At 43.8% G+C, this 14,562-nt stretch overlaps 1 protein-coding gene across 3 annotated transcripts in view; it reads right to left on the reverse strand.

Moving 5' to 3' along the window:
* Positions 1–14,507, reverse strand: part of LOC147034126 (proton-coupled amino acid transporter 1-like) — a 97,148-nt gene extending 82,641 nt beyond the window's left edge. Inside the window, exons 1-2 of one of the 3 annotated variants that reach the window (XM_085876889.1) lie at positions 14,225–14,487; positions 10,086–10,133 (exon numbers count right to left, since the gene is read on the reverse strand). In XM_085876889.1, the coding sequence (XP_085733015.1) occupies positions 10,086–10,133; positions 14,225–14,237 (61 nt within the window). In that variant the 5' untranslated portion in view covers positions 14,238–14,487. Of the gene's footprint in view, positions 1–10,085; positions 10,134–11,066; positions 12,423–14,224 lie in introns of those variants that run through there. The other 2 variants (XM_085876898.1, XM_085876880.1) reach the window with 2 other exon arrangements.
* Between the last annotated feature and the right edge of the window lie 55 nt (positions 14,508–14,562).

The raw sequence follows: 14,562 nt of genomic DNA on the forward strand, positions 1-14,562 counted from the left end.
TTTTGGCGCATTAAATGCATGCAGCCAGCGGCGCTGTTCAGTGCCCCCGGCCAAGGTCTAAGGTTGGCGCCACGACTTCCAGATAGCGGGCTGCCGGCCTCGGGATGTTTATCTACGTCGGGTCTGCCTGGGGGGAGTGGGCCGGAGGCGTTTGATGGGGCCGGAGGAGGTTGGCTCGAAAGGTCGTTACGACCTTGGCGAGGGTCATGTCAGCATGGGCCGCCTGGGGGCGTTTTTGCTGCGTAGTGCTGCTGTGCTTCTCATTTTGCTGCTTCATATCGGTAACGCGGTCAGACCTGACCTTTGCTGCTCCACTCGCTCGCATCGACACATTATATGATGTGGTGTGCTATTATACTTTGCTATTTTCATTTTATTTCCATGATTATTATACGAAGTCCTTCGTGTTCTGCATGCGTCTTATAATGGTAATCAGTTAATAATCATAGTTTTAGGGGGGAGGAGTGTGGTGGAGTCTGCGGGCCTATGGGGAAGGGCATGGTGATGATGCATGGTGGGCGTGATGATGGGAGGAGTGGCCGTGGGGGTCGGCAAGGGATAAGAGGTGTGCGCGCCGCCTGAGGCGTCGTAGTGGTAATGCTGGAGTCGGCCGGCTCGTGAGTGTACCGAGTACGGAATAAAGGGGAGCCGCGGGCACAGTATGCCCGCGCTCGCACTCATGCAACACAGCCCGGCTCGACTGTTCCTCCGCTTCGTGTCTGCCTGCTAAGCATCTCTCATTTCAGTACAGTACAATGTGGGCCAACACTTCTCGAATACAAAGTACAGGACAATGCTTCTAGAATACATAGTACAGGACAATGCTTCTAGAATACATAGTACAGGACAATGCTTCGAGAATAGAAAGTAAAGGACAATTCCTCTCGAATACATAGTACAGGACAATGCTTCTAGAATAAATAGTACAGGACAATTCCTCTCGAATACATAGTACAGGACAATGCTTCTAGAATACAAAGTAAAGGACAATTCCTCTCGAATACATAGTACAGGACAATTCCTCTCGAATACATAGTACAGGACAATTCCTCTCGAATACATAGTACAGGACAATTCCTCTCGAATACATAGTACAGGACAATGCTTGTAGAATACATAGTACAGGACAATGCTTGTAGAATACATAGTACAGGACAATGCTTGTAGAATACATAGTACAGGACAATGCTTGTAGAATACATAGTACAGGACAATGCTTGTAGAATACAAAGTAAAGGACAATTCCTCTCGAATACATAGTACAGGACAATGCTTGTAGAATACATAGTACAGGACAATGCTTGTAGAACACAAAGTAAAGGACAATTCCTCTCGAATACAAAGTAAAGGACAATGCTTCTAGAATACATAGTACAGGACAATGCTTGTAGAATACATAGTACAGGACAATGCTTGTAGAATACATAGTACAGGACAATGCTTGTAGAATACAAAGTAAAGGACAATGCTTGTAGAATACAAAGTAAAGGACAATTCCTCTCGAATACAAAGTAAAGGACAATTCCTCTCGAATACAAAGTAAAGGACAATGCTTCTAGAATACATAGTACAGGACAATGCTTGTAGAATACATAGTACAGGACAATGCTTGTAGAATACAAAGTAAAGGACAATTTCTCTTGAATACATAGTACAGGACAATGCTTCTAGAATACATAGTACAGGACAATGCTTGTAGAATACAAAGTAAAGGACAATTTCTCTTGAATACATAGTACAGGACAATGCTTCTAGAATACATAGTACAGGACAATGCTTCTAGAATACATAGTACAGGACAATGCTTCTAGAATACAAAGTAAAGGACAACACTTCTCGAATAAAAAGTAAAGGACAATGCTTCTCGAATACAAAGTATAGGACAATGCTTCTAGAATACAAGGTGAAGGACAATGCCTCTCAAATACAAAGTAAAGGATAATGCTACTCGGATACAAAGTAAAGGACAATGCTTCTCAAATACAAAGTAAAGGACAATGCTTCTCAAATACAAAGTAAAGGACATTTCTTCTCGAATACACCATCCAGTATAAAGGACATCTTGCATACGCAATACAGAAAATACTGTCCAGTGGAATGCTTGGGCACACAAAAGGAAGGGTGGGGGCCTTGGGTGCATGAAAGGAGGAACGGGCCGCCCATGTCCTTTCCACAGCATGAAGCAGGATTTTCCACTGCTCGCTCGCTGCACCCGCCTCCATCGGAAGCGCACCAATAAGGAGGATGTTTGCGTGACGTTTACTCCCTCAAAACCATGCCCAGCCAAAGCGGCTTTAAGAGACAGAACACAAGGAGCGTTTGAGGCTGTTGTTGATACCACGGGGGCTGTGATTAATGCACCAAGGGCGCGAATATATCTCAGACTTCCTGATCGAGAGATTGCCTGTCGGAGTACAAGTAGAGCTGGACCTAACTGTGCTGGGATATGAGGGGCAGGAATGAGTCATGCCTGAGCCGGAGGAGAGCAGCCCATGAGCTAAGGAGCATGGTGCAGTTCTCGGGGTTTCACGCAGCTCCATATACGCTCGCACCACACACATTCGCCTCTGCACTTGACCACCCATATTTCCCATCCTAACCCCACTCTCACAATATTTAGCCTGAAGTAACCCCGCGTGGTTACCGTTTTGGGCATGAAGTAAGGGGGGCGTCGCCCCCACACTCCGTTCTACTTCTTTCTACTCAATTCTTCTCATCTCTTTCTTCCCAGATTTAATTATGGCCCGACATCTTTTGTCCAAGAAAGTCTGTCTAAGGGGATCTTTGTGCTTGGGGTAAGCTTTTCTTGTGTTTCTGATGTCTGCACATGCCTTGTGAATAATTGCTTTGTAAATATGCGTTTGATTATTGCCTGCTGGTGTGTGTAAATAAATGACTTATCTTTCACATCTACCTTGTTATTGTCCTTTCCTTCATTGGTCTGGCACAGCGTGTTCATATTTGTTATACGGGAAGTTTTGCCCCACAAATTGGCTCCGTGGGCTCGCCAGCGCTGCACCATCTGTCTCGCTTGGCAGTAATCTAATATATGAAAGGAGCTCAGTCTCAGCATGCCTGCGTGCATGCGTCCATCAACGCAGGTGCTTCCAGTAAATTCTCAAATATTGCGGGTTCTAATATTGCGGACATCCCATTGTTTTCCGATTTCGTTATCGCAGTATTTCATTTCGGCAAGTTGAGGTTTTTGCGCCGAGATGAGTCATTGTTTGCATCCGCATGTACGATTAACTCCCATTACAAGCCTTTTCTTGTTTATCGCACACCATTAATTGTAGTAATCAGACCAGCATATGGAACAGAGTTAAGTTTAATAATGAATCGTCATCAAACAGGAAATGACATACGGAGGTCCTGTAATACTAGATCTACAAGATATAGCAGACATAGAACAGTTAATCATGGCACCCAAACGTAAAACGATGGACAAAATCAATCCTGCCAAAAGGCAGAGAAAGGTTATGACATTGTGCGAAGAAAAAAAAAATCGAGTCGTTAGATACGCTGCAAGAGTAAAAGTGCGGCATTTGTTGGCCGCAATTACTGGATCAATGAATCGACTGTGCGGTGAATGTTGAGTCAAATATCCATTCAAGTGTTCCCGTTCCGCAAAACACAAATGTCTCATTCCAGTCCCGTGATCATCATATTGAAAGGATGGAAAAAGCTTAATGTATGGATCGAGGACCAAACAGAAAAAAATGCCTTTGAGTGGAACGGTGTAAGAGAGAAACCATTGCAAATTTACCAAGGCTCCAGTTCAACCATGACTCATGGAACTAATCGAGGTGAAGGGATTTATGCAGGATTAGGTTTTTAACGCCGAAGACGCAGGATTCTTTGGAACGAGGATGCCATCTCGTACCTTCCTCTACATGCAGGGAAGATCTGCTCTGGGTCACGGGTCACGGTGGCTAAGGATCGTTTTACCCTTCTTCGACGTGGCAATGCAGCGGGTGACTTCGTTGTGCTCCCGATGATCCAACAGCCAATGCAAGTTCCACATCCACATCTTTCTAACCTTCACACTCCCACCTCCCACATCATCATCATCTCTGAGCTAAGTCTTGTATTTTCTATTTATGGCAGAGTACAGTACAAACGAGTACGTAATATGTTTACCCTCACCCAACTCGCTGGTTTTGAATAAATTTAAAAGGTAAAACTCTTGTGTTTTTGTTTATCTTATACCGCATTTATTTTAGTTTTATGTATATTTCAATGCTAACATACTATATATATATATATATATATATATATATATATATATATATATATATATATATTTACATATATATATATATATATACATATATTAATATTAATCTATATATATATATATATATATATATATATATATATATATATATATATATATACGATATATACACACACACACACATACATATAAATTATATATATACACACACACATACATATAAATTATATATACATATATATATATATATATATATATATCTACATATATACATATATATATATATCTACATATATATAAATATATACATATATATCCGGATTCGGATCCGACTGCGAGAATTTTTTTAGTGAGTCTTCACCATTGAGAGGTCGGGCCAAAAATGATATATACAGCATGATATTTCAAAAAGGTGTGGACGGATTCGGACGAAACTTGGTGGACAGGTTGGGCGTGTCACAAGGATGAATTGATTAGATTTTGGTGAAGATCTGAATCCTGATCTGGATACGAGAATTATTTAATTTTCAAAGTGATCCTTCACCATTGAGAGATGGGGCCAAAATCGATATAGTACTATACTAGACGACCCATGAACCTGTTGGGTTGCTGTTGTGACAGCAGTTGATAAAAAAATCATTTCAAAAAAAAAAGATAGCTCCAGTGAACTATACCACTGAGGTTGTTTGCATTGCTTAAATTCTCCCGAAGAGTACTTGACTGAATCGTGAATTGATTTTTTAATAATTTTTTTCGTTTCCCTATTTGTATGAAGCTTGATACTGCACACCACAGGCGAATGGTGAGTAAGGTGGCCTGAAAATTTTTGCGCTATCGTCTACCGTTTTGGCTGTATTTCGGGAACATACATACATATATATACATATACATACAAGATGAAAGTTTTAGTAATATATCAATGGCATGATATTTCAAAAATGTAATGGGCCGATATGTTCTTGTGGATCAGCATTGCGTGGCAGAGATATGCCCTCCACCGAGTGCCCTTCTCGTTAGAGAATGCAGCCGTGTAGAACAGAAATGTCGAGGCTCATTGAATATCTGGATAACACAGGGCAATGCACTGACACACCTACCCAGTGCTTCCAAAAGCACTGCTGTATCTCACCTCAGATGAGTTACAAACATGCCATGTTGAAAATGCCCTAAACTGAGTTTAAAACTATACAAGTCAAAGGTAGCATATTCACCTTTGAGTTGTACTGTCTGAGTTGGATTCCCCACACGCCTATAAACTGTCACCCCAGCCGGCGGTCCTGTCTGCTAACATTCATTGGTGGATGTTAAAGATACTGTGGTACCAGATGAAAATACTCAGCCATTGCATGTTGGTAACCTTGTGCCAAATTCTACTCTTGCCTGAATTACAGGTGGCACTGCATCTGATGGGTTCAAGCTCTCATTGAATAAGTTAAATGATGAAAATTTACTCTTATTTCTGATGAAAAATAAAATCAAGTAATTAAAAAGCATGGAATTATTAAAGATCGTTTCAAAATCAAAATTTATAAATAATCTATGAATAGAAAGGTTGCTGTGATGGTTGGTGGTCCCATATAACCTTACGAAGGTCAACAGCACGACTGATGCATTTCTATGGACAAACAGACCAGATTGTGCACATCTTCTCTCTGGACCTGATTCCCCAAGAAGCCGTGGCATTCAAACTCGCACCCATGAAGGCAATGCATCAAGGATGGCCTGTTTAGCATTCGCATCTGAACTGATAGCTCATGATGCTCAGAACCCAGGTTCAAAATCATAAAACTATATACTGTATACAAAAAAGTGCATACTGCCGCCCTCAGGGCCGGAGTGCCCTTCTCGGCTGACTCTCAGCGAGAAATCCAAAAACAAATTTAAGATAAAATTCTTTCGCATTCAAGATTTAAAATATATATATATATATATATATATATATATATATATATATATATATATATATATATATATATTTCATGGAAAACTGAAGTATACACCGAAAAGTTGGTGTCGATTAGCCCAAGGGTCTCCAAGTATTTACTGGACAAACATACATACAAACACCGCTCTGTTTTTTACGTTAGATATAGAGGTATACGTATTTGTCCCGAGGATCCTAATGTCCTTATAATTCACATTCAAGTACGCTGTCTACGAATATTATCCTGTCTGTAATTTATGTACAAGCTCCTGCATAAACCTTAGATTAACATTAAAAAAACAGATATTAAAAGCCTTTAACCCACTCGACTACGAAGCTGCTTAGAGCAAATTAAATATAATTGATCTTTGTATCCCACATGGGCGAGGAAAATTTAACGTCTATTATATTTAAGATTTGCAAATACAAGCTAATGCTTCACCAACAGGGACATTAAGGGTGGGGGAAGAATGTGGAAGGGAGAGAGGAGGAAAGGGAGGCAGGAGAGGGGAGAGGAGGGAGGGGAAACTAGGAAGAGGGGAAGAGCAAGGAAGTGGGTGAGGTGGGAAGATGAGAGAGAAATGCCTCACCAAACGTTGCTATAAACTGAGGGAGGGATGGGTACAAGGCAGTGTGACCACTCCTTGGCTTTTTTCACAAGATCTTGGCTATTCGTTGTTCACCTTGGCATCTTGGTTTTCTATTATCATCGCTTTTCCGACACCTTGTGAATTCTTGGCTTTTTTCATTGGCTCACCTTGGCATTTATGAAAATGAGGAGTGGTCACACTGGTACAAGGAAGGGTGTGTGTGTGTGTGTGTGTGTGTGTGTGTGTGTGTGTGTGTGTGTGTGTGTGTGTGTGTGTGTGTGTGTGTGTGTGTGTGTGTGTGTGTGTGTGTGTGTGTGTGTGTGTGTGTGTGTGTGTGTGTGTGTGTGTGTGTGTGTGTGTGTGTGTGTGTGTGTGTGTGTGTGTGAGTGAGTGAGTGAGTGAGTGAGTGAGTGAGTGAGTGAGTGAGTGAGTGAGTGAGTGAGTGAGTGAGTGAGTGAGTGAGTGAGTGAGTGAGTGAGTGAGTGAGTGAGTGAGTGAGTGAGTGAGTGAGTGAGTGAGTGAGTGAGTGAGTGAGTGAGTGAGTGAGTGAGAGAGAGAGAGAGAGAGAGAGAGAGAGAGAGTGAGTGAGAGTGAGTGAGAGAGAGAGAGAGAGAGAGAGAGAGAGAGAGAGAGAGAGAGAGAGAGAGAGAGAGAGAGAGAGAGAGAGATATTTTATTAGGCGGAGGGAGCGATGAGGGGACAGAGAGAGAGAGAGGGGGTGAGAAGAGAGAAAGGTGAGGGGAGGAGGGTGGGGTTAGCAAAGAGAATAATATGTTATGCTTAATGACTGAAAAAAAAACACACAAACACTAGAGAGGAGGAGGGAAAGGAAAGGGGGGAGAGGGGCTGGGTCAGAAAGAGATAGAGGGGTGGGAGAGAGAAAGGGATGGGATGGGAGTGAGAAAGGGAGAAGTGTGAGAGAGGGGAAAGAGTGAGAGAGTGAGAGGGGAGAGATAGGGGAGGGGAAAAGGGATTCCGGCAGATGAGACACCCAGTTAACGTCCATCCGAGAGGCGGCACATACAAAATGAATCACCATGTTTGTGAAACATTAGGATGACAGTTTATAGCTGGGTCGTCTGTCTCTTTCTTTCTGTGTGTCTGTCTCTGTCTCTGTCTCTGGCAGCTCCTCCACCCCTTCCCCACTGTTCAGGGGGACTGTTAATGACTGACGGTTTCGTTTTGAATTTGGGGGGGCGGGGGGGGATAGAGAGGGAGAGGTGGGATTTTGATGGTTGTGGTTAAAATTGCTGTAAATCAATGTTAATCCAATCCCAAATATAAAATTAAAGATTTGATGCCATGTTTAACGTGACGAATTCCGGATGAAGGCCACCACAATCGATAACCATAAACAGAACCCAGTTCGTGCAAATAATCTATATGCAGAGATATACATATCCTCACAAGTGCATCAGAATGAGTACAGTTCTTTTCCCCTTGAAAATATTGGGACAGCAGTACGCTTCATCTGCCCAGTAAATGAGATTGCACTTTATTTTGTTTGTGTTGCAAAATTTCTCAGGTTACATTTCCCTATTTAAAATGTCGCACGGTCCTTTCATCTACGACCCTTCATAGTAATTACCTTTCCTAGTTTTGTGATTATTCAGCACCAAATATATTTATTTTTGTGCTGCTTATTTATGAATTAGCACTTTAATGTAGCCTATTGGACTGGCAGGATAGCCTTGAGGTATGTACACTCACATCCGAGAAGTCCAGCCTGGGTTTGTATCTTGGCCCGGATATAAACTGTCATCCTGGTGTTCCGCAAGCAGGATGAAGCATCATTCATAGTGTCGTATCTCGGATGGAGGTTGAACTGGGCGTCCCGTCTGCCGGCATCAGTTGGTGGATGTTAAAGATCCCACGGTGTCCTTCGCGAAAAGGAGGCAAGCCATTGCTGAAACCCTATCCAAAATTCCAAATTCCTGCTCCAACTCCAGGAGGCACTGCACCAGTAGCACAGTCACGCGAGTCGCAAAATAATGCAACTAGCTTTCATGTTCTGCATAAAAAAAACAAAGATGAGAAGCCTATGATCAGTCTATCGCAGCATGAAGGTCTTCCTCAACATGTTGTGGGTGCAGTCATGCTCACTGTGCTTGCCAAGCATGGGTTGAGGAGAGAATTTCGTTCAGAATTTGTAATTTGTTCAGGGTGCCCGTGATAACTTGCTTCGTCTTCGTGAAAGTCAACGTGGGACCATCAACGTCCGCCAACGACCAGAGCTGACAGATGGATCCTCCAGCTTGACATCCATCCGATGGATGGCACACACCTTGATGCATCGATCAGCACGTGAAATGCCAGGATTACAGTTTATAGCTGGGTCGACAATGAAGGCAAGGCTAGATAGGTCATAGGTCAGTGTGCACACCTCTAGAGTCGAGGCGATCAACCCGTGGAATTGTTCAGTGTGTAAAGAGTATGAAAACTCTGTAAAACGCATCAAACTTTTGCAACAGCAGTGATCATGGTAAATTGTCCTTCACATTTTCCAAGATTTATGGTTGTGCATCGATTCCTGTTTCGTTCCTCATTTCTCATTTAACCTACAGGTTGTGGACCAAAAATGGAAACACCTGGGTAAATGAGGGGTACCAAGCAACGGCTTACACACAGGTGTGGCCCATGTGGTAATTAAGCAAATAACATCCTAGCATGCTGAGGGTCATGTATAAACAAGCTGCACAGGACTGGTTGCTTATAATTTTGGCAAGCATGTCTGCAAGAAAAGACCCCCCCCCCCCAATGCCCGCATCTCCAGAGCACATGTGGTCGCCCAATGCTTGATATGATGAGCATGACACTGATGTTATTCGTATATCATGGCCGTCTCAGTCACCAGATCTGAACTCAATCGAGCATTTATGGGATATTCTGGAACGACGCCTCAAACAGGCACGAGTCGATTGACTTTCCCGTGGAAGAATTGTGCCGCATCCCTCCTGCAGAATTCCACACGCTGGTGGACTCTATTCCGCGGCGCATACAGGACGTACTGGCCGCACGTATGCGACCAACTCAAGACAAACAGAACTGAACGGCACTCGCTAGAGTGCATATCTGCACCAGGTCGAACAGTTTATGATTTGTATCACAGCGATAGGCCAGACCTGCATCCGGTCCGTTCATCCTTGTCGCACAAAAATCCCATCGGCTTGTTCTTGTCGCCCACCAGGTTTTGTTAGCATCCGGACATAACTTTGAGATATCGTGCTAAATTTCGCTTTTCGGCCGATCGATCAATGGTGAAGAATCACTCAAAAATTGTTGTATCCAGATCTTCACCAAAATCGCATCAATTCTTCCATGTCACACAACCAACCTGCCCACCACATTTCGTCCGAATCCATCCACATCCTTTTGAGAGATCCTGCTCACAGACAAACAGACAGGGATGAAAACATAATTTGCACACACTTTCAGTGGCAGAGGTTAATTATTTGTTTTGAAAAATGAATTATTCATTATTTTTTGTAACCTACTTGCTTCATGGCCTCCATACCACTAATCGGCTCTTCCACGAGTCATCTTGCTACCTCCGCCTCCGAAGGTGTACAGAGGTTATCTATTCACCCGTGTTTGTGTCTGCGAGCAGGACATCTAAAAAAAGTTGTGGACGGATTCAGCTGAAACTTGGTGGACAGGTCGGGTGTACGACAAGGACGAATCGATTCGACTTTGGTGAAGATCCGAATCCGGACGTGGATACGATAATTTTTTGATTTCTTGAGTGATTCTTCACCATTGACAAATACGACCAAACACTATATAAAAGCACGATATTTCAAAAAGTTGTCGACGGATTATAACTAAACTTGGTGGATGAGTTGGGTAGGTGGCAAGAACAAGCCGATTCGATTTTGCTTCAGGTCTGGAATCAGATCCGGCTTTTCAGTCGGATAGATACAAAACGTAAAGTGTTCAGCCTGGCGGAGACATGTGGTGCGCTCTCCTGAGTGCCATTCCAGTTGTTTTTGTTCTAATTGCTCTACCATCCTTACACTCTTCTATAATAATCCCTTGTCTTCGTTTATCTGTTTTAGTTTTATCAATTTAGCCTCTCACCACCAAGGGGTGTACATAATATGTAGATGGCACCTGAGACTGGTAGTGATAGTCATAACAACAAAGGCAACAGTGTATCTCATAAGAATCACACAAATATGTTTACAATAAATACATAAAAAACAATCAAAAGTTTAAGATATTTAATAATAATGCCCACAAACTTAAACACTAAAATTAGTCTGTTCATACAACACATCAAAGACTGGCACGATCATTCAAGAGTGAGCGCACTCACCCTTGACCAACGTCGCTTGGGTTTGATTCCCGACCTGACTATAAACTGTCACCCTGGTTCTTCGTAGGCACGGATGTTGCATCAGTGAGTATGCTGTCAGATGTTCATTAAGCCGGGTGAAAGATCTCACGGTGTCTTTTTACGAAGAGAGGGTTATCACAGGCATCCTGAACAAATTAAAAATTAATTTACGTACCCATCTTTAAATAGTTGAACGGTCAGGAACAGCCAGCTAGTTCGTGAAAGACTTCAGCTGACAACCCTCTGTAAACCACCAACCTCAAAACTAATGGGACATGGCATGATGAATGGGAGACATGATGATGGTGGGAGACATATTGATGACAATCATCATCAACTCCTACCAGTGAAATTCATCTGATGGAAGTACAGATCGGGAACATCATTTCCTTCATTCATAACCTTGTTGTCCATTCCCTCCACACCTCTTCGTACACTGAAGAGCTCCTCGGTGTTCATTCTCAGATCAACGGGTCCACAAGATAAACATTAATGTACAAGATGAATACCTCTTATCTTCCTTTCTTTCCTGGAAGTTTAGGAATGGCTGTCTGTATGAGCTTCGTGTGGCTCTACTTACGGTTGAAACAAGTTGTGTTGGAATATAATAGAAGTAAAAACATTTCTCCATCTAACTTTCCATTTTTTTTTCTGGTGTTCTGCCCTCAGGCAGGTTCAGCGAGTACTGCCAAAGCCGGTTTACACTTGGTGGTATGCCATTGTGACAGTCGGGGATTTGTAATTCGTTCAGGGTGTCGGCGACAGCTCTCCTTCTGTTGGGGAACGACACCGTGGGATCTTAACCTCCACCAAATCCAGCACGCTGGACACCCAGTTTAACGTCCGCCCATCCGAGGGATGGCACGCAATCTTCTTCTTCACTTGACTGAAATTATTCCCACGTTCTTGTGGGGTTGGCCGGAAAAAAAAATTTTGGACCAAAGTCTTTCACGAACTGACTGGCCACTTCGACGAAATGATGGCAGGAACTTGTGCGTTTCTGGGTGCCGGCGATAGCTCGCCGACTCTTCGTGAAGGACTCCCATGGGGGCGTCAACATCCACCAACGAATTCCGGCAGCCGGGACTCTTGTTTAACGTCCATCTGAGGGACGGCACACCCAGTGATTAATCTGTTGATAGCCGGGTCGGGATTCGAACCCAGACTAGACTGCTTCAAGAAAGCGCACGTCCCCTCGAGTCTCGGCCATCCTACCAACCCAATATTTATGTCCAAAATTCTCAATAAGAAGTGTTTATAGTCCCTTCACCATCCTGTAAACAAGAGGTTCAACTAAACTCTATTACCAAGGTAAAAACTCCATGACTGAGGTAAACTCCATGACTGAGGTAAACTCCATGACCGAACTAAACTCCATGACTGAGGTAATCTCCATGACCGAGGTAAACTCCATGACTGAGGTAAACTCCATGACCGAACTAAACTCCATGACTGAGGTAAACTCCATGACCGAGGTAAACTCCATGACCGAGATAAACTCCATGACTGAGGTAATCTCCATGACCGAGGTAAACTCCATGACCGAGGTAAACTCCATGACCGAGGTAAACTCCATGACCGAGGTAAACTCCATGACCGAGGTAAACTCCATGACCGAGGTAAACTCCATGACCGAGATAAACTCCATGACTGAGGTAATCTCCATGACCGAACTAAACTCCATGACTGAGGTAAACTCCATGACTGAGGTAAACTCCATGACTGAGGTAAACTCCATGACCGAGGTAAACTCCATGACCGAGGTAAACTCCATGACCGAGGTAATCTCCATGACCGAGATAAACTCCATGACCGAGATAAACTCCATGACTGAGGTAATCTCCATGACCGAGGTAAACTCCATGACCGAGGTAAACTCCATGACCGAGGTAAACTCCATGACCGAGGTAAACTCCATGACCGAGATAAACTCCATGACCGAGGTAATCTCCATGACCGAGGTAAACTCCATGACCGAGATAAACTCCATGACTGAGGTAATCTCCATGACCGAGGTAAACTCCATGACCGAGGTAATCTCCATGACCGAGATAAACTCCATGACCGAGATAAACTCCATGACTGAGGTAATCTCCATGACCGAGGTAAACTCCATGACCGAGGTAAACTCCATGACCGAGGTAAACTCCATGACCGAGGTAAACTCCATGACCGAGATAAACTCCATGACTGAGGTAATCTCCATGACCGAGGTAAACTCCATGACCGAGATAAACTCCATGACTGAGGTAATCTCCATGACCGAGGTAATCTCCATGACTGAGGTAATCTCCATGACCGAGGTAATCTCCATGACCGAGGTAAACTCCATGACCGAGGTAATCTCCATGACTGAGGTAATCTCCATGACTGAGGTAAACTCTTATGCCTGAAGTAAACTCCATGACCGAGATAAACTCCATGACCGAGATAAACTCCATGACCGAGATAAACTCCATGACTGAGGTAAACTCTTATGCCTGTAGTAAACTCCATGACCGAGATAAACTCGATGACTGAACTAAACTCCATGACTGAGGTAATCTCCATGACCGAGGGAAACTCCATGACCGAGGGAAACTCTTTTAACTGAGATAAACTCTTATGACTGAGGTAAACTCCATCCCTGAGGTAAACGCCATGACTGAGGTAAACCCTACGATGTTCCGTGCGTTGCTCTGTTCGAAGCACGATTTCACCGCTCAGGTGAACAAAACAACGACCGGACAGGTGAGTGAGGGTTGGAGACGAGGACAATCACGAGAGGACACAGAAACCACGAACAGGAGGAAGTAAACACCATGAGCTCCCACACCCGTTTTATGGACCTCGACAGTTGTTGTTGTTTAATGGTTCCTTGCACGTCATCGATCACAGACACACGGGGATCACCGTCGAATCAAATCGAGCTACTGCGAGCTCCCGGTCTTTCAACGGTTACGAAATAACACGGGTGACTGTGAAACAGCGTGAAATAAATGAACGACACACGATCAAGTGTTACCGCACAAACAGCAATGCCATGACACACAAACACCGTTTGAAATCACTGCCATATCATCATCGGAGAAGATTCTTGAATAGGATCAATCGGTAGTTAAAGGAGGTTGGTACCCGAGCCAAGCGGACGAGCTTACCCGAGCGCTCCATGACAAGGCCGTCGATACGTCAAAGCTGGTTCTCACTCACTTCAGCCGAGCCTGACGGGGGGCTGCGCGTTTTCCAGTGAACAAACCGTCCACGTAGCTCTCAAAACGAGCATGGACGCCACGACCTCCGTCCGTACCAAGAAAACGATTTATTAAAACCACCCCCCCTTACGTACAGGCGAATTAACCTCCACTCGGAGCAAGCACCATCGAATCGAGTCAGAGGAACACAAGATCTCGGCCGAATCCAAATCTCGCGATAACACCGACAGCGCCCACGCGAGCCACGTGTTTTCCTCGTTTTGGCCACACCCCTCCCGGAAGTA

This window comes from Eptatretus burgeri, chromosome 1 (genome assembly GCF_056783735.1).
Source record: "Eptatretus burgeri isolate ZD-2024b chromosome 1, Ebu_testis_v1, whole genome shotgun sequence".
NCBI classification, from domain to species: Eukaryota; Metazoa; Chordata; class Myxini; order Myxiniformes; family Myxinidae; genus Eptatretus; species Eptatretus burgeri.